We start from the raw sequence: 21,215 nt of genomic DNA on the forward strand, positions 1-21,215 counted from the left end.
CAGCATGTTTCCTTGGACAGATAAAGATCTTCAACAGCGCAATCTTCCATGCATGGACACACACACACACACACACACACACACACACACACACACACACACACACACACACACACACACACACGAGGATGGGGTGAGTCACAGCCTCTCTGCCGTTCTCTGACCACAGTGGGGTTTGACATTTTCTTGTGCATGTTTTACGTTCAGACAGGAAGGGCACATTTCACACTCCCAACACAAAACCCGGATATAATTACATACATAATGTCACAATTATCGAAGCAATACACTAGAAACAATCAGCGACCATTTTTAGTGTATGACTACTCTGTGGGAATTGTGAGATGTCTTTAAAGACATAGCTAGCAGGAAGGGGTGAGAACTGTTGAAGTGAGCCAGGCCCACTGTTTGCCTTCTAGTTATCAAACCATGTTAAAACTAATATTGTCGGGGTGCAACATTCTCTTCAAGATCTCAGTTGTTAACATCTCAACGTCTAAGAACACAGGTCTCTGTTTATAAAAGTCTCATTCATTCTCATGCACTGTAAACCCCTTTGCAAATGAAATGGTTTTTGTTTACAGTATTTCTAAGATGTGTTCATAATAGTGCTGTTTTCCATAATGGGCCTCAATGCATCATAATGGAATTAAAAAACTTTTGCATTTGTGCTTATGACTCATTACAATATATTAATGTGATTATTTTTATGACAATGCTATATATAACTATACTATATTGTGTGTGTCAGTGAATGTTTATTTCACCCACAATAAACAAAGGGGGACACATCTCCCACTTCTGACAATGGTAATTCATTGGTAGCTGTTTTATTGTTGTTGTTGCTTCCAATTTAATCGGTTTAAAATATACTAATCAAAGGCTTATTGATCATAATTGCTTTTAATGTTGCACATTATATCCACAATGAAGGCCTTCTAAATCCCTTGAATTGTTTGCGATGCATAATTAATCTCATATTCAATAAATTAAAATAAAAAAATGTTTTGTTAACTAATAAGATTACTTTGCTTATTATCTTATGAATGAATTGTGTCTTCACCCTTGTTCAATGTTCCATTTAAGAAGCATAAATAAATTGAAATTAAAATTAAACATCAAAACATTATTATAGAAAATCTCTCTTGCTATAAAGAGGGTGCTCTGAGATGGAGCTTTGGCCTCCAGGAACAGATGAAAAATATGAATTTCCCTCGAACAAAGCTCTGGGCAGAGCTGCTTTCTATTCCAATCTGGAAAAGCCAGCAGCGTTCAGTGAAGTCATAAACTCATAAGAAGAGCTCTGGGACGACACAGGGAAGAATACATGATGGGTTGTAGGGAGGCAGGAAAGTTTGGTTTTGGACCATATTTGAACCATGGAATAAAAAAAAAAACAGCTAAAGAAAGATGACGCTTCATTGATCCACATGTTGTAAATTACAGCATCTGTTTACAATTTCTTTTGTTTACACTGTGAATGCTGGGGCCGGGTTGATTAACATTTTGTGTTGTGTTTGTCGTCTTCTGGAAGGGGACTGGGATTGGCAGTTGGTGACGGTCGTTTGAAGTGAGCGTTGCGTTGGCTTTGATGCTGGCGGATGAAAGGGGAGCATCCAGATATGACTTAAGGATGAACCAAGAATGCATTTTGGCCGTGTCTGAAGGCGACTAGCAGGCGACTAGCAGGCTGCTCGACTCTGATTAAATATTACACTGGAGATCACGCTGATGTTAGAGCATTAGAAAGAAAAAACATAGTGTCGCCTTGAAATAACTTAAACACACATAATGACAGCAAGCTGTGGATATTTGGCGGGTGTGAGTTAAGAATGGTCTCATCTTCCATGTGAAATTTTAACTTATAAATAATGTCTTTTTATTTGTGTTTTACGTTCGATTTGTGTATAATTTGTGCATCGTAGCCTATGTGGGATAATTTATCTGATGACTTGGGAGAAATGCACTATGGCTGCAACCTCCAACTTTTACCCATTAATACACAGTATACATACATATAAATATAGCCTAGTTCATATTATTAAAAACTTTGTTTAGGTAAAGAAGCAAATAAGTTCTGAAAGTTAGTAAAACAGTAATAGACAGCAAAATACATATGTTGATATGTTGACCTGACAAATAAATCACTTGTAAATAAACTAGTTAATTAGTCCATAATGTAAATCAGAGTATACGTTTCCATTAAATACATTCAGTGTTTCAGATAAAGTCTACGGTTCATTTAAAATATTTGTCTTGAGACATGAATTTCACAGCATCATAGAACCATTATGATATGAAATCATAAATTAGACAGCAGCACTGACAGAAACATAGATGAATTTACACCAATATTTAGACCTTTTTTTGATAATAATAACTTGATAATTTTTGTTAACATCAGTAACTTTCATTTCACAGGCCTATACTGTTTTATATATTATATTGTATTCTTGGTTAAACATACATATAATTATAATAGCATTAGTTTCCATGGCCCATGTTATGACTACAATTGTCTTGATACATAAAAAGTTCCCAACTTTCATCTCAAAATATTATTATTTAACCATCATTCAAAAGAAGGTTTAGTGCTGCAATCGAAGGAAATATTGTAAAAGTACAGATTGTTGACAACAGTGACTCCAAGTGGCCAAAGTTGATACTACGACCGGACCTATGTCTGTCTCTGTCTCTGTCTCTGTCTCTCTGTCTCGCTCTACCAATCGCGAAAAAGCGAATGCATACCGAAGCCCCTGGGACTACTCACCCTCAATTTGGATCTAACGCTGATTGCGCAGTCTTACTAAACGTCTTTAGTAAACAGTTTTCGGCGCCCCATAAATAACCAGGCTGCAGGCGGGTTAAAGTCGCCTATACATAGGAGGCAACCGTATTTGTTTGTCTATTGTGAATAAGCCTACTTTACTATTTGACTAGACTCAGACTAAACATCGTATGAGGAAAACCTCAATCACATCCCACTGTTTCAGTGAAAATAGAAAAGCAAAAACGTAGAATTTAGTAACCGTGTGAAATACATGCAACCTAAAGATATATACGCATAGTACTAGGCTCATAAAGTAGCCTGACCAGAAAATAGGTTTACTTTTGTCGTGTCATATTGGTGTGTGCTAACCATAGGCCTAGGGCCTTGAACTTTGTAAATTTGATCAATGGTTAGCATCTGTAGGATGAACGACTCAAGTTGGTTCGATATATATATATATATATAGGCCTATATATATATATATTTGACAGCCAATTCAGATTCCTGCAAAAAAAAGCCTACAACTTTTTATTTTTTATCCTTTAATTGCCATTTTGATCATATTTTATTTTCAGGTCTATACTTTATACAATAGTAGGCCAGTTCTAATCATTCCGTGTGTGCAGCCCTTTTGCAAGCCACCAATATGCAATGGCAATGTGTGCTCGGGAACCCGCAACCTGATAACGGCTGCCGGACCGGTTGAGATGCTGTTCTCAGGTCAGCTGCTGATGCATCGCTCCACGGCTTCGCGTGATGTCGCAACCGAAGCCCCGAGTCAACTGCGCCTGCGCACAATGAGATGACTCAAGAGGGCGTGGCTGACCGGCGCTTCTTTCTTGGCTGGCGTGACATCTTGTGTGTGTGTGTGTGACGCTACGATACCTTCTTTTACTCCTCCCTTCGTGCAGTTGACAAGCTCCCCCTCGGACAGGTTCGGAAACCACTGACAGAGGTATGTGTGAACGCCACATTGGTTTCATTTTTCTAGGGGCAAATGTGTAAAGCTAACTGACAATACGATGAGGTTTGTCCGCGTGGCGTGCCGCCGCTCTGTCACGCGCTGCTCAGCGGGATGCAGCAGCAGGGCGGGAAGGGAGGGGAGGGATGCTCGAGGCCCGCCGCTAGTTCACACACTGACGTTAGCCTGTGAGCTACATCCTCGAGTGCGGTCGTTTAGTTCACCCGGTTGGTTCACCTGTGATATTGAGACGGCTCTGTTTCCCCGTTGGTATAGTCAACCCACACACGATGTGTTGTCGCGTTGTGCTCACCTTACACCTCTAGCTCTGGCCTTTGCAGCTTGCCAACTCTAATCTTTAGCCGGCTATGCTAGCAGCCAGGATGCCACCTTGACTCGTCTCCTGCCTTCTGGGCTCCATGAACCGGGAGGTGATCGTATGTTCCTCCCACGATGGAGGAGTGTCCACCAAATTAACTAAACGAATACTCAGTCACCTTATTTGAGTTCAGTTTGTTGGCTGAACGTTATGGTTCATCACGTTCAGCACTGGTTACACCGGTTACTCCACACCAAGGGTTATTGAAGGTTAATGTTGGGTCTAAACTTTTGCATCAAGCCTCAGTTTAATTTGAACATTGAGCTAGTTTAGGATCTTGTGAAGGGTAGGTCTACACGTTGGTCATCTTTAAAATAAACTACAATGAAGCCCACTTCAAACACTGCTTATGAAAGTACTTTGTTCCAGACCTGTGTGAAATGTCAGCATCTCGCCACAGAAAGGCCTCACGTTAGTTCAGCTATCGGCGCTCAGTGAAGGTTTGCTGGACGATGTTTCTGACGCAAAGGCAGCAGAATGGACGAGTGATTTGGCTATTTGAGCGAGTGTGTATCCATGTTTACACGAGGAACAAAAAGGCGAACGGTCCAAAAGCTAAACAGTTTGGTTTAAATACCAGTAGAAACCATCTGTTTAGGTGGAAAGTCCTGGGCCCGCAATGGTGCACTTTCAGACGAAACACTCCTGGACAGTTTTGTATAGACATTTCTAATCCTTATTACTATATTTCATGTAGATAACATGCAATATGATACGTATGGGATGCTTTATCTTTTTCGCCAAATATTTGTATTAAACACATATACGTTTGAGGTTTTAAAAAGCCAACTCTTGCACCAAGAATTCCAATGTTATCGATGGTCTATAGACAAAGCTTAGCAGACAAAAGGGTTAATTCACCGCATGGTCCTGATAGGTGTGTTCAATTGAAAACTATCTGACGTCGACTTTATAAGGAAATATAAATGTATTTCACAACCAATCAGTACGGTCAAGGTTAAACTAAAAGTGATATGAAGGATCTTTTCATGAATTGCTAAAACATTAGCAATAGACATTGATAGATCGGAATCTGTAAATGCATACAAGGGTGTTGTGTATGTTTGTGTAGACACTATGCAGTCAGTGCTAGAACCTTTCTCTTTCACAGACACTGCCCTTTGCCCTGTCTCATTGAATCTGTCAGTCTGTTGCTATGACTACCTTTTCTTCCCCTAGCTGCTGTGTCACGATTGAGTCTTGCTGTACTGAAGCCCTGGCCTACCAGTACCAGGACTATAATTTATGTTATCCATTTTAAAGGGAAAAATCGCAGCTGTTTATTCCAGTGATTTATCTCTATCTCTGCTTTGCTTACTAACACATGTCCACACCCGACTTCTCTCAACCTATCCTCTGTTTGCAGATAATGGCCGTACCTCCTACCTACGTTGACCTTGGAAAGTCCGCCAAGGATGTTTTCACTAAGGGATATGGTGAGTGCCCATGGGCCACATTCACTCGGACTGCAGTTATTGTGATATTCATGGTCAAATTACGACAATTCATCTGGCAAGTTGCGAAGTCAGTAAAGCGGATGTTCTTGGGTCATGTTTGTGAAATATGCACTGCTGTGCTTAACCACATAAACCCATTGGGAGTTTGCTGTTTTATTTCCTAGTCAAGGCCCGTTTTTGGTCACTCATACATGTTGGTTATCAAGTGAACTTTCCTAAACATGTACTGGAACTGTTCTAAAGGAATCTCCAGTCAGTATTTTAATGCTTAAATACGAAACGGCAGGTGGAAGGTTAGGTTACATTTCATCCGGGTATCCCAGGGATGATAAGTACATATGTAAAGGAGCAGGACATCCCTCAATCCGAAAACTCGAGCCCTTCAGGGTAGCTAACCATAGAAACGATGTTATCAGAATGGTCATTGACATGGAATGAATTATCCTCTTTAGTATTTTATTTTAATATTAGAACATTATTTGAATACCTCGGTATGACACCTGCTGTCCAGTATAAAAATCTGCAAGACCAACAGAGACGCACTCTGAACTCACTGGTTGTAATAATAATAATTAAATATTAATTTAATGTTCTATGGTTCTCCCCAGGATTTAGTTTTCCATGGTGGCACGCTCACTATTCATTTGCGGTCATAGAAATTAGATGTTTTGGGGAAAAAAATGCAAAAAACAGCATTAAATACGCTTATATGATCCATAAGCATATGCAGTGAGACCCTTCCAAAATAAGTCTTTAACACCTAATTTCATAGATAAGCTGGACAATATTCGTATTATAATGTAGCTCTTCCATCAAAAAGGGTTGTGAGATGTACAACTTACATACATATATGCTTTGTGTGTTTTTTGAGATAAGCCTTTAAGCCCCCATTTTGACTTTGACTTTATCCCAAGCGTAGCTCTAGAAGAACGGTGGACAGATCTAAATCAATGTCATTCCACAAACTGGGTAATTTTCTAAAGACACACTGCACTCCAAATATCCTAGGACTACTGAGTTGACTGGGGGTATAACAAGGCAGTGTGCGCATTGTTCTACCATTTCTAGTACATGTACTTACTTGAAATGGTTCTTCTATGTACATGTTCAATATCTTGCACCACCTTAGTGACTTATGTGTAGAGATTGTATGTAGGGAGATGAGGATCTGAGAAGCCATGCAGCAGTGTTTAGGTATAATTGTAGCATACACCTTGTAGAGAGGAGGGATGCTCTAAAGGTGCTCCAGCCAACTTTCAATGCCTGGCCACTTCATCATTGTTTGGTGTCTTCCACTGTATTGTTAATGTATTAAGGTTTTCAGAGATAGGATTTAATCTTCTTCCTCTATTTTGTTCAGGCTTTGGTCTCATCAAGCTGGACTTGAAGACGAAGTCTGAGAATGGACTGGTGAGTGTCTCTCCAGAGTGGTTTCACATTACTAGTCCACACTCCTGCCAGCTTCCTCTCAACCCTCCAAGGGGCCCTTGAGTTTAGAGTGCTGTCGGACACGTAGTGAAGTGGCCGCTTATCTGACTACATCCATTCATGCCACAGGTCCTAATGAGCCCACACAGTTTTGTTAATCTCTCTGGATTCTTTTTCTTCCCGTAATTTCTATAAATGGGAGAAATATTTTTTGCTTTTGCTATCCAAATATGTCCTATTATTTGCATAGGTATGTAAGGTATTTTTTATATATATATATGTTTAGAGAATATGTTGAACATATTGGATACATGAATAGAAGGACAGCTAATTGTCAGTAACAAAAAAGATGATTGATGTATATGCATTGCACGTTTTGCTGAAAAATGTGACTATTGACCACACGTCTTTCCACCCCCTACACACTGCCTCTCTGCCCCCTGGTAGGAGTTCAACAGCACCGGCTCTGCCAACACGGAGACCAGCAAGGTGTCCGGTTCCCTGGAGACCAAGTACAAGTGGTCAGAGCACGGCCTGACCCTCACAGAGAAGTGGAACACGGACAACACCCTGGGCACTGAGATCACCCTGGAGGACCAGGTGAGACGCTGTCCTGTTCAGCCATGCTGCTGATGACTACACATGGATGGTTTATGAATAAGAGCTGTTCATCTTCCTCTAGAATCTAATTAGTATATATAATAATTCTTTATTTTTAATATTCAAATTATATTTGAAATTTGAATGCTTATGCCTGCTCATTAATGCTTACTATAAACAAGTGTTCTTAAAACATCCATAGTGTTAAACTACCATCATAGACTTATAATTATCACTATTATATGGATTGATCATTAATCTCGATAGCAATTGGCGCTACAAGTGAATGTTTAATTGCAATTTGGTATATACTGTAGGTTGTAGGATAACATGAAGGTGTGCTGTTGTATCGCAACAGTTTTTTGTTTTGGACACTAACTGAGCAATTATACTCAACCTTCAATATTTTCAATTATGAAAAAGCTTCCAGACCTTTTGATTTAACACCCTAACCCACAAGCAGGTATTACAAATTAAAGTATGCTTTTACTAATAAGAGGCTCACTGTGTAATCATGTGCCGAAGGCAGCTGTAGTTCACACTGTTACTTTGTGAGTTAACTTGGATATTGTATTTGTCAAGTAATCGGTTGAGACTTCATGCCAGCTTTTGTTCTTCTCTTTGTGCACAGCTTGCTAAGGGGCTTAAGCTGACATTTGACTCCTCCTTCTCGCCCAACACTGGGTAAGTACAGCAGGCACTTGTGGTTGAAAAATTACATTTGTTAATGCATTTGTTTAGTTTGGTGGGATATCTAGTAGGAAGAACCCTGGGTACCTCCTCTGTGCCGGCTTGACATTTCTAGAGCCAATAACTGATCCTACAGGACTTGTCTCATTATCTGAACAGGCAGGAAGCTGCATGTAACGAAGTACACTTTGTGCTATTGATATTCTATTACTATAAGCATATTAAAGGGACCGTTTACAACAAATGATCTCCCCAACGTTGTCCTTGACAGTTTCCTCTAAGAAAAGATTGCGAGATTTTTGTAAAGATTATCGTTTCCTGAAGCAAGTCTGTTTGATGGTTTTGTATCGATGATTTACTTAGTGAACTGTTCTTTTCCCATCACTATGGACACTCTTATGCAAAGTGCCTACTTACCTCTCTCTCTGTCACTCACCTCTTTCTCTCTTTCCTCTCCCTCAGCAAGAAGAGTGGCAAGATCAAGTCTGCTTACAAGCGGGAGCACGTTAACGTCGGCTGCGACGTGGACTATGACATCAACGGCACGGCAGTCCACGGTGCGGCGGTGGTGGGATTCGAGGGCTGGCTGGCGGGCTACCAGATGACCTTTGAGGCCGGCCGCAACCGTGTCACCCAGAGCAACTTTGCCGTGGGATACAAGACCGAGGAGTTCCAGCTGCACACAAATGTGTAAGGCATCTTTTGCAGGAGCTGATGACCCTAAATATATATCTATATATATATCTATATATATATATATATTTTTTTTTTTTTGAGTTATTTTTATTTGGGCCAGATTTGTTAATTATTTCCATTTGAATGTAATTGAAGTCATCAGTCATCTAAGCCAGAAGAAACTATTGAGATGGATTAGTAATCACTTTGTCAGAAAAAAGTGGGTGCCAGAGGTGATGATTCGTGAATCATGAACGGCAGTTTCTGTACTACAGTACAGGATGTTATTTATTGGGATGACAGCTAGTTTGTTCAAAATAGATTTTGATTATGCTAAAAAAAAAAAAACTTTTGGTTTGTGCACGCAAACAAAGGACCTCCCCATTCCACCACAAGCTAGAACCTATCCTTGATGCCATCCTTGGCCACACTGAAAGGAAAAAATAAAACACCTCAGACCTTAACCAGACGGAAGCCTCTGAGCTTTATCCTTCAGCTAACCCGTGTCTGTCTGATGAATAGTTAACTGTCTGACTGCGTCCCAGCCACTCATTCCCTTTTTAGAACCACAGTGATTAGATTTACCTTCGTGTCGCCCTGGGTTAGGAGAGTGACGGACAGGTCAGCATGGTTGCGGGGGTAGAGCTCTACGAGAGAAAGGGTTGGAGTGTTGAAAACATTGAGCTGAGGGTGATTTACACCCTGCTGGGCTCCTGGAACCTGCCCTCTTTACGTCGGTGGTCAGATTAAGTATCAGATGTTGACTCCAAACTGGATTGGGAATTGAACACTGATGCTTAGGAAGCCATTCAATGTCACGAAGCAGAAGGTCTTGTTAAAGAATATATATTGATGGGATGTTTTCACTTGAAAAAAAGAAAAGACAAAGTTGGCATAAAATATGCTAAATATATTTAGGTCAAGAACTGATGACGATTAAATGTTTTGTTTTAAAAGATCCAACGTCACCTCAAATGACCTCTTCTCTATAAAGAACCTCGGCTGGATGTATGCTTTATGCAGGACTCTCAGGACACATCTGTGCACAACATTGTATCAAATTCCCTAGAAAGATCAAACCATCTTCACGAGTTCTTGAATACCAGATATGCCTCTTCCTCTCCTCTCCCTCAGGAACGACGGCACTGAGTTCGGCGGCTCCATCTACCAGAAGGTCAACAATCAGCTGGAGACAGCCGTCAACCTGGCCTGGACCGCCGGGAATAGCAACACCCGCTTCGGCATCGCCGCCAAGTACCAGATTGATGCCGACGCAGCCTTCTCTGTGAGTGATCCTTTTGTTGTTTTGTCACCATATGGTGAGCTTTATCACTTCTACAGCCCTTCCCAATACTTTAACCATGGTATTCAGATTGCATTGTAGTCAAGGTTATAATATAAATAAAATGTACTTGGGCTTTGGCGGACCCGTGTGGATACAAAAGGGATGAGACATTTATTGGCAGAATGAGAAATGCTCTTTTAACTGTATAATTATGAATTCTATAATCAATCATTATTTTAAATTATGTTTTAGATTTAATATTGGTTTCTTTATTTTGAAGTTGAGTGTGAGTTAATGTTTTCTTGACCCATCATTTCTTGTCCAAATTGAAATAATGTTTTAATATAATCTCCTTCCTTCGCAGGCTAAAGTGAACAACTCTAGTCTGGTGGGCCTGGGCTACACACAGACTCTGAAGCCAGGTAAGGGTCTACAAATGGCATCATGAAGGGTTATGAACCAAAATATTATCTGACAATGCGTGGTGTAAAAATGAATTACGACCACCAACACCATTACGGTAACTGGGTTACGCAAGAAAGTTGAAGGGATGGGTTGGAGATCGCAAATACAATTGGGTGTGATCCATCTGAAACAAACCAAATAAAAAAAAAAAGTCAAAAAGTAAATGAATCAAATGGTACACGTGAACTTGCAGCATCTATGCTCTGGCCATCTCTTAGCGAGGTATTCCATGTTGGACCTCCTCTGAGGTTGTTCTCCTCTGTGCTGCAGGCATCAAGCTGACCCTCTCTGCTCTCCTGGACGGGAAGAACATCAACGCCGGGGGCCATAAGATCGGCCTTGGCCTGGAGTTCCAGGCATAGTAGAAGACAAAGCCCCTCTGACCTGCCTACACACCATCCCACCAATCCAAAGCCTGGATCCTTTGATTGACTATAGCTAACCGTCACCCCCCCCCCCCCCACCCCTGTTGCTCCCTAGATGTGCTCAAGTTGAAGCAAGGCACCATCACTATAATCATACTGTTCCAGTCATGATCTAGCACACTGGCTCTTAACTGGAACACTTTAAGAGAATATATTTTGAACACGGGGCCCGTGAAGGATTACAACGGGACTGGAATTAGAATTTTAGATTTGTAAAAGGGAACAGGGAATTCTAAAGTGTGTAGAAATGTGCCTGTGACCAATTTTCATTCCACTACAATCATGCTCAATGCTTTACTATTTGTTCCTCCTTTTTTAAATTTAAGTGGATACAAATAAAATGACTGGTACAGAATCACACTATGGACCTATTGCAAAAAGCTGGAACTGAAACGTTTCATATCTACAGTAGATGGTGCTGTTGCTTTCCTCCAGATGCCACCGTGAAGTCAAAGCATTCAGTGTTCGGCCACATTCCATGTCTGGCCAGTAGTCCCACACTATACAGTAGAGAATTGTCCTATGTTCTAGTTATGTCCAGACTGAGGGAAGTGTGTCCTAGAGTAATTTATAACAGGAGAAGTGATAGTCATTATTTTAATCTAAGCAACTGCTGTTTAGCTCTTCTTCAACCTGTTGTGTACATTCTGTGTTATTTGTTTCACTCTGTCTTATGTCTGTGCATTTGGTGTGAATCATGTCCTTGTTAAATATAGTAAAAACAATTTTATTTTACCACTGGACTTTACATATTTTAACCATAATCTGCTTATATTTACAAAGGCAAAGTCCTGTCAGTAGTTCCTGGTCTAACCGAGGGAAGCGGTCCTCAGTTCGGTACTATTCAGAGCCTCAGAGGAACACTGTAATCAGAATGAAGAAACAACCTGATATGAAAAGATAGTCTTCCAAATGTGGTTGTTTGAACAAAGCCTGGTGAACCTGACAGTATTGTTACTCCCTGACTTTAATAAAGATCATCTTGAACCAGCTTTTCCTTGTAATGTTAAATTTCTTCTATCATAGCTCATCATTTTGGTCTTCTTCTTGGTCTTCAGGAATGAAAGTGAAAGCAATTTTTGAAGTAACTTGTTGAAAAACATACATGTTTGCTTTAAGTGTACTAAGTTGGTCACAATGGAGAAAATGCCTTGGTAGAGGCTGATGTCATCTGATGGTTTAACACGTCACTGCTGCCCACCTCCACGTCCTCGCGCAGCTCCAGCCCCTCGGCCACGCCCTCAGTCATTACGCACCAAGATGGCGACGTGCAGGAAGACTGTACTCGGCAGGAGAAGCCTATACGCTCTTTCTATTTGTATTATTCTACAACTGTTCACTCAATGTTCTCTATCGGCCCCCTTCAACAGTTCCACTGACGGTAAGATCACTTTTCTCCATTTAAACCCGATCCACAATCTCGATGTTGCTATTATTATAGCTAATATTATGCAATGCTACCAAAGTGTATAGTTACCAAGCTAATGCCTGCCAGGTGAGACGTGATGACAGTCAATGTAAATACTTTGACTATTTGATACATAAACCAGGTTGGTGTGCTTGTAAGCGGGTGAAGTCATAGGGACGAGAAGTTAGCTCTGTAGCCAAACGACTGACTGACGGACTCTGCCCGCGGCTGTGACGTCATCGCTCTAGGGGCGTTATGACCTGGTCGGTCGTATATTACAGCCTCTAAGGAGCACCCACTGTCAGGTTAATGACTGCACATCTGATTCAAACCCTTTGAGGTGGTCGATCGTTATCTCAAGTCATTCTGTGGGAAAAGGAGAGCGGAGTAGTCCTAATAGTTTCAGCATTGTCACAGTTTGATGTTGATGACTTTGATTGTTGCCCTTAACCTGTTGTGACGTCTGTGTATATTTAATATATAATTATATATAATTATACATAATAATAATAATAATTATATATATATATATATATATATATATATATATATAATTTACACTTTGCCTTTGACATCCCAATTCCACATCACATGTCGGACATAGAGAGGTTGTTTACTTGTGAAAGTGGTTTATTATTTGGTTGGCTTAGCAATTTTTTTTCTAAAATGAAAACTATATTTGAAGATTGTAATCTTTGAATAGACAATATGAATTTGTTCAGACTTTGGGAAGATTGAAATATCCCTAGCCTATGTACACCAAAACTCAAACTGATAATGAGAATATAACCATTGCAAATTGCTTCATGTTGTGTAACTGTGGCGAAACCTACCATCTTTGAATATGTTGCATTATTTACCTATTTTTAACATGAACCGTCAATAAATCTACTAAATTATATCTAGAAAACGACTGTTTCAGTGGTGTTGAGTCGTCATTGTGCTCCATCCACACAGTTCAGTAGCCTGGTCCTACCAAACTCTCTTACTTCATTTCATTTGCTGAAGGGAAATGAAAATTCAGCGGAAGTACGTAGGTGGGCGGTGCCAGGCTAACAGGTCTGCTCTCTTCAGTTACAAAGGGACAACTGTCCCAGCTAATCCAGGAAGGTGGAAGGAATATTTACCTCTGTTGTGATTGACAGTGAAATATACACAGGCCTTGACATTAGGCTGTTAAGTTTTACTTGCCCAATAGCAAAACATACTTGCCCAAATATAGGAGGATATAGGAGGAGGAGGATTCTATTTTGTAGGCATATTTAGTGTATTTAAAAATAAAAATAAAATCACTTGCCCAAACGGGCAACTACATGTCACATTTAAGTTGCCCGATCACAGAGTTCACCTGCCCCAGGCAAGCGGGCAACCGTTAAAGTTGAGGTCTGATACACATAGAGAAAAATTTAATATTTATGATCTAATTACTTGACGACTTGGGCAGGCCTTCCTCAAACCAGCTGGAGCCAGTTCACCAGGACGGCATTCCTCAGTCAGTGAATTAACATGACATTCCGTTTTTTTGTGAGTCATGGCGTGACGTTATTTATGAGTGACTGATCTCTTCAAAAGCCGTCCAACTGGCAGCCAATGCATAACATTACAAAACAATTGGAGGGAAACAAATAATACAAATAATGTAATTTTGCTTTTAAAAATGTTGTTCAAGTGAAAACTATCTAGTTTATTGGCTGAGGAACCTAGATTGGACCGAGCAGGATTTCATGGCAAATTCCTGTAGAGACGTTTGCAGCCGTTGGTTCCACAAAGCTGCCCTGTTTACCAAGTGTTTATGCTGGCTTCCCGGGGCCCATGTGTATGAATGATACCTTTGTTCTAATGGGGAAACCTGTTTCTCAGCGCTTCAACTATCCTGTGTTTGCTGTCCCATATTGGTCAACCATCACCAGTCATACACGTATTATGATCGATCATCCTGACTCTTCTTGGTAATAGTATTTATTATTTGAGTCTGACAGACTTGGGAGGACTGGAGTTGCGGATATGGGGTATGGGTTCTTTGTGTGTAAAAGGTTGATGTCGTTTTTTTATGTCCTACCTTTTCTCCTGCTAAACAATTTAGGCCTTTCCTTGTGTAACACTCTCAAATGAAAAACACTACAGTTGTTCTGTCTGGGGCATAATCTACTAAACTTTGTACTATGTACAGAGCTTGGTTTGGGCCTTACACAGGTTTGAGCCCTTGCAAAGAGAGGGGCACATTATGGTGTCTAGAAGCCGTGATGATGCAAGGTTCCCAACATTCATGCACACCCTTAAACTAACCATCTTTAATGACAACAATTCAGCCTCTGTATTGAAATGACTGCGCAACATTTGGCATGTTACCTCGAGTTGGCTCAAACTGTTAGATACTGAATGATGACCCGATTCACGAGCACCCCAAGTCCACTAGTGTGCCAAGAGGGAGAAAGTGATGATGATGATGATGATGAAGGCTATGATTATGCCATGAGATGGTGTCATAATATTTTTTACCCCTTTTCTTTTACGATAGAAACTGTCCTTCTTGGGTCAAATCCCACCCCTGATGATCTGACACCAGCCGCCGGTGGTGCAAAGGAACCGGAACCCGAGGCGGGACAGACGACAGCCAACGCCGGCCCCGTGCTAACCTCCCTGAGCCAGGGTACGTCTGCTGCAACAGCCATGTCTGGTCAGATTGGTTCCTCTACGCTGGATGTCCATAATCTGACCACGTCCCTCAAACAAAACCAAGCCGATCCGATCACAGTCAAGACACCCGAGACTCACCCGGTGGTGATCGATGAGTCAGCTGGCCATAAATCAGGGACCGATACGGATGAAGTGCTGAAAACGGCACCGGAGCCTTCCAAAAACCTCCCTGTTGCGGACGCCGCGATTGGCCGAAACGCAAGTGCTCCAGCGGTTCCTCCCATCACCACTACCACCACCCCCCCCACCACCACCACCACCGCTGCCACCACCGCTCCCAAAACCGCCACTCCCAAACCCGCTGAGCCCACCACCCAAAAGCAGCCCCCGGCCCCCTCCACGGAGCCTCAGCCCTCCACAGACGGCCCCTCCCCCACGGAGCAGAACACCGCCCCCCAGGTGTTCCAGACCCTTGGTGACGTGGCAGAACCCCGCTTCACCAACGGCCCCGATGACTACAGAGATGAGGACGAGGACGACGACGACGTGGACGAGGAGGAGAATGACTTCATAGGCCCCCTCCTGGGTGACACCAGCGACCTCAACACAGAAGTGCCCGACGACCCGAGCAAGGACCTGGCGGGCGTCAGCCTGCAGGAGAAGTGGGCGCCTGAGCCGGAGCCACACTACAAGGCCACGGACCTGTACAGCACGGAGGACCAGGACTCCCACTTCTTCTTCCACCTGGTGATCCTGGCCTTCCTGGTGGCCATTGTCTACATAACCTACCACAACAAGAGAAAGGTAAGATATGGGGACGGATGGGGAGGACAGGCAGCCATGTTTATAATGGAAGTCAAGGGGGGAAAGACACTGACTTCAACCACAGGGGGCGCAACAACTCCTGATCAAAGTAAATCAACAAAACGTGGTATAATGGCCATGGCCTGACCAATAGTCGGGGGGGCGATACTGATATATGGCTGTTATTTTTATATATATATATATATATATATATATTTATAGCATGCTCAAGGAAAATTTTGCATTCGGCGAGTTGGCTCATGCAACCCCATGCATTGTCTGCAGAAAAAAGCATATTTCAACTAGTTCTGTTTATATATCCTCAACATAATACAAATTGTATAAACGATTTTTGATTTCAATATTTCTGGAATCGTTAATGGTTTGCTTAACAAATCCAAATTTTCCAGAGTATCCGTTTGCAGCCCTAGTGTCTACTGTGCCACTACTTAACCACACAACAAAATGAATGACGCCCTTCTCCCTCAGATCCTACTCTTGGCCCAGAGTCGACGCTGGAGGGACAGCTTGTGCTCCCGCAACGCGGTAGAGTACCACCGGTTGGACCAGAATGTCAACGAGGCCATGCCCTCCCTCAAGATGACACAGGACTACATCTTTTGATCCAGCGCTTTAAGTCGTGGAGCTGCAGCTATAGACTGAACAAAGCCGGTTAGCCTTCCCGCTAGGTAGCTCACAATGCTTTAGGCTTTTGTGTGTGTGTGTGTGTGTGTGTGTGTGTGTGTGTGTGTGTGTGTGTGTGTGTGTGTGTGTGTGTGTGTGTGTGTGTGTGTGTGTGTGTGTGTGTGTGTGTGTGTGTGTGTGTGCATTTTCTCTATGCTTTGGAGAGGGACTCTTGGAGCTAGGGAGCGCTACAGGATATAGGGTGGAGAGAGGTGTAAGATGTTAACAACAATGGATTTCAATCATCTGCACAGAGCACAGTGTTTCCCACAGACCAGGTAGCAATGTGTGGTGCCCCCCTGCAGGGTTGGCAACTTTTGGTTTTTGGCCGGTTTAGTCTCTGTCTCTCTATCTTATAATGCTTACATTATGGGACGGGAAGGGGGGGAGGGTTGGTACGGGCTGGCGGAGTTGTTGACGGGGGGTGGGGGCGCTTGTCCGAAGCAACGAGAGATGTAACGGGTATACTAATGCCACACATTGGTCTATGTATGGGAAACACTGGAGCAGGATCTTTTTCTTTTGTAAGTCTGTAATGCTTTGGTTACTCGGTTGGTTTTCGAGTGATCATTTTTTTTTGTAAATGAATGACTTACGTTATTGAACGTCATTCAATATATTAAAAGTTTTTCATGTGTTAATGAGGACGAGCCTTAAACTTTTTTATGTTGTGTTACTTTGATCTTATTGTGCTTAATACTCTCTTCAGGAGTAGGAATTACCTTTTTGTGCATCTAAAATTAAGATAGATATTATCACGCTAAACTGTGAAGAAATGGTTATGATCAGACACAAAAGAGCTAGAGGTCCATCTATACTTTTTAAACTAGATCAAAGTTCACGTCAAAGAATCTACAGTAACAATATAGAAACAGACAACCTTAAAAAAATGCATTTACCAAAGCATTAGCTGCTTTAACTGAGCAAATTTGGCTTGGAGGTTTTCTTTTCAATATAGTAGGAATGAGGAGCCTCTGCCTTCGTGTGAATGTCGGATCTTACTAGAAGTGTGTAGGTGCCATCGTTCATGGACTTTCCTCTGCTCAATAGGAAAGCAGGCAAACCCCTATGTAAAATAGCTAGCAGCTACTGAAATAAAAATAATGAGCTAGATCTTAACATGATTTCTCAAAGGATATAGATACATTCTGTGAAGGATTCACATTCACTAAGCTATGGCTCTAGATACCATCATTTACATTTTTATTACCATATATAACAATGAAAATGTTCCTTTTCCATTTTCCTTTCCTTGAATTCATGCACACGTTCTCTGCTGTCAGGGGTTTGAGCATTCACACATTCTCTGCCATCGGGTGGTTCAAAGCCTCATGCTTTTATTTAACGCCTCTATTACGGTACGTGGTCACCATTGAGCTGAGGTTCGCTGTGCACAAATCACCAGGGTTGGGCCCTTGGTCTTTGATGTTAGACTTTGGCAGAAACTAAATAAGTCATTGTGGATCTTTCAAATACATAGCTCGGATTCCCACACTCGGAAATCTCTTTTCTCTCCCTCCCTGAAACATAACGCTTTCTCACACACAGAGAAGAGACATGGATCAAGATCATCAGCACACGCCTTCCCCCCCCCAATCATTTACTGCCTTCTGCTTCATTGCCGTATCTCCTTTGTAAATATTATATATATATATATATATATATATATATATATATATATATGCATATGCATACACATTAAATGCCTGCCACTTTATGTCAAACGTGTCGTAGAGTGAGAAGTTCTACCCCAGAGAGTGCTACTTTCTGGGGGGACCCAAGCCCTCTGTGCTGTCCTACAGTAATACATAGTAGAGAACGAGGGGGTAGGTGTGTGACACACTGCTTTTTGAAATCAACAGTAGAAACTGAACAACTTCTTTTTGTGAATAAAGCAAAACATGGGTTGAGCTGTCGGATTGTGGTTATTTTTGTGGTTATCAATTGAATGTGTAAAACAGGAATCAGTTGAAAAGCGGGATGAAACATTTTGTTATGTTAGCATTGAGGACACAAACTATGACCACAGTTAACGCTATGTCCAAATGGCCATAGATAAAGAAGGAATGTCCATTACAACATCAACTCCAGTAAATAGAATCAAAAGAAGGAACCATCTGCAGCTTCACGTCTGAATCTGAACAACAGACTGAACCAAAAAGAAACCGATGCATTGGTTGGTCATTTTTTTGTTCCTTAATGAAGTTGAATGCTAGTATTTATTCATAAAATCCTCATTACGACATTAGCACTTTAGACGGAATGTTATAAAACCGAAACTCATTTGGAGGACTGAACAATGCTCTATTTAATCGAACCACTAGGTGGCAATAAACACACACAAATAAGTCCTTCGACCATCGACATGGCCGTTTGCCTCAACAAACATAACATCAGCCGATTTGTGATAGTGTTTCTTAGCCGGTGCAGTTACGTTTATCTCGAAAATAAACGAGTTATCGCTTATTTTTCCTCACATTCTTCCCCACATTGGCAAATGGGGAAAGATGGCGGGTCTTTCAATATTAACATTCCCCACAGCGAGCATGGGGAGAAGGCTACCTCATTTGAGCTCGAGACAGATGCCTGGGTCATCAATCAAAATGTGAAATAATAGGCAGGCATAGGCCTACAAACTGTGAATACATGATAATAAAACATTCACATCGCTGCTCCCCCATTATCAGGTATATACACTTACAGATTGTAGCCTAGGAAGGCTATTTTAAAATAGGAAAATAGGAAAGGCAATTTTCATTGAATGTAGATAGATGTGTTCAGATTTGTTTCAGCAAAACATTGCAAACCAACAAATAATTGCTTCCTTCATATCATTGCTACTGAACGGCTAAAGGTCAAATAGTTATCATCGTCAAACAAGTTAACGTTGACGATTAAGTGCAAGATAAAACCTTTATTGCCCCAAGGGGAATTTGTCTTCTTGCACTTGGGAGCATAAAAAGCATATAAGCACAAAGCTATACACATACAGACTCAGACAATGATAGACAGAATGACAGACTAATAAAAACAGACAATATAAAAAGATAAAGATGAAACATTCAAAGTGCATAATGCATACTTTAGGGTGGCTCCCTACCTGAATTCAACCTGTTAATCAACTGAATACTCAACTACACAAAATATGTCAGTGCTCTGTTTGTTTAAAGCAACCTTTAGTTTATTTGATTTAACTTATTATACATTAAATACACTATGGACAGAAGAAAGAATGATATATGCTGACTTCAAAACTGAAGCTTGCAAACTATAATTTAATGAATGTGTTTGTGTCTACACAACCATAATGGGATGTCTAACTATAGGCTAAACACTAAAAAGCACTAAACACTAAAACCGTGTTTACACTAAACACTAAAACCGTGTTTTACATTAAACACTAAACACTAAAACTGTGTTTTAGTGTCGCACTTGCAATAATATTGGATATTAAAACATTTTCAATACAAGGACAAGTTTAATGCTGGTGTTAATGATGTCCCAGGTTGACCACCTTACTTGATGACAAATACTGAGGTCAGTTGACAAGTTATCTCAAACTAAACAAAAGAAACCAAACTCTTACTGTATATCTGTGATTTGGTAGAAAAGCAGTTCCCAGGAGGCCCTCTGATATTACATCTTTAATGGGTATAAACTGATGATTAATTTCCTACCATGTCATTTTCCAAATAATCCAAGTAATGACGTAATTATATGTTACATAAAAAATCTCGAAAGGAAGAGAAAATCATTGCAATCGTCTGTAGGTGTGAGGGACAACACAATGGTAGGTAGCCCACTGTCATCCCAGTCAGCACATATGTCTTTATTCTTGTGACTTTCGGTTTCTGTTACATTCCAGCTGAGGTCTACCTTCAAAACTAAGGAAAGATTTAACCCATGAAATAAAACCAAACAATAAATTAATAAACACTGTCTCCTGATAATGGTCTAAACTATTACAGATGTTAACCATTGCTCATCGGCTACCTGGTTACCTTTAATCGTTGGCATGGCAACAAATCAAACGTGTTCATCCAAAGCTGGAAATGCAGTTTAGACAGCTCAGCATGGAGGCTTTCTTTAGCCCAAATTCTGGCTCAAACTATTCTCTTCTTTAACAGAAATTGGTGTCACAGCAGCAGACCAGTTTGGGTGGGTCTTGACAGCTCTGGCTTTTGATAAAAATTCTATATTTTTGGTTTTCCATCCCCCCCATAACAGCATGTGTCTTCCATCACACATCAATACAGCAGCCTTCTGTGACGTGGGGGGGGGGGGGCTATAATAAAATGATGGCTGAGTACCAGGGCTCAGTCCTATTGAAATGTTTACATATCGATCAGCTGGGGGGGGGGTTCTGCTTCACCTAAATATATAAACAACTCATTCTATCTTTGAAAATAGTTAGAAATAACAAACTACTTACTAAATCCAATCTCGGATTGAGTGCGTTAGTGATCTACAATGTTCATAAACCACGACTATATTCAGTGTTTTTGTTGGGAAATAATGATGCTCACTGCAATTTCACCGGGGTATGT

At 41.1% G+C, this 21,215-nt stretch overlaps 2 protein-coding genes across 2 annotated transcripts; both read left to right on the top strand.

The window, feature by feature from the left end:
- The first annotated feature begins 3,590 nt into the window (after positions 1-3,590).
- vdac1 (voltage-dependent anion channel 1) lies at positions 3,591-12,127 on the top strand. The gene is made up of 9 exons (XM_084474719.1): positions 3,591-3,725; positions 5,477-5,546; positions 6,928-6,977; positions 7,443-7,595; positions 8,227-8,279; positions 8,748-8,975; positions 10,095-10,245; positions 10,610-10,667; positions 10,981-12,127. The coding sequence occupies exons 2-9, from the start codon at positions 5,480-5,482 to the stop codon at positions 11,070-11,072; spliced, it is 852 nt and encodes a 283-aa protein (XP_084330845.1). The 5' UTR covers positions 3,591-3,725; positions 5,477-5,479; the 3' UTR covers positions 11,073-12,127.
- Positions 12,128-12,395: 268 nt separating this feature from the next.
- cUnh5orf15 (chromosome Un C5orf15 homolog) lies at positions 12,396-16,717 on the top strand (the record flags this gene model as incomplete). Its single annotated transcript, XM_084473905.1, has 3 exons — positions 12,396-12,516; positions 15,062-15,984; positions 16,474-16,717. The coding sequence occupies 3 exons, from the start codon at positions 12,396-12,398 to the stop codon at positions 16,606-16,608; spliced, it is 1,179 nt and encodes a 392-aa protein (XP_084330031.1). The 3' UTR covers positions 16,609-16,717.
- Between the last annotated feature and the right edge of the window lie 4,498 nt (positions 16,718-21,215).

The sequence above is a fragment of the Micromesistius poutassou genome, assembly GCF_964030765.1.
Source record: "Micromesistius poutassou genome assembly, chromosome: 10".
Taxonomy (NCBI): Eukaryota; Metazoa; Chordata; class Actinopteri; order Gadiformes; family Gadidae; genus Micromesistius; species Micromesistius poutassou.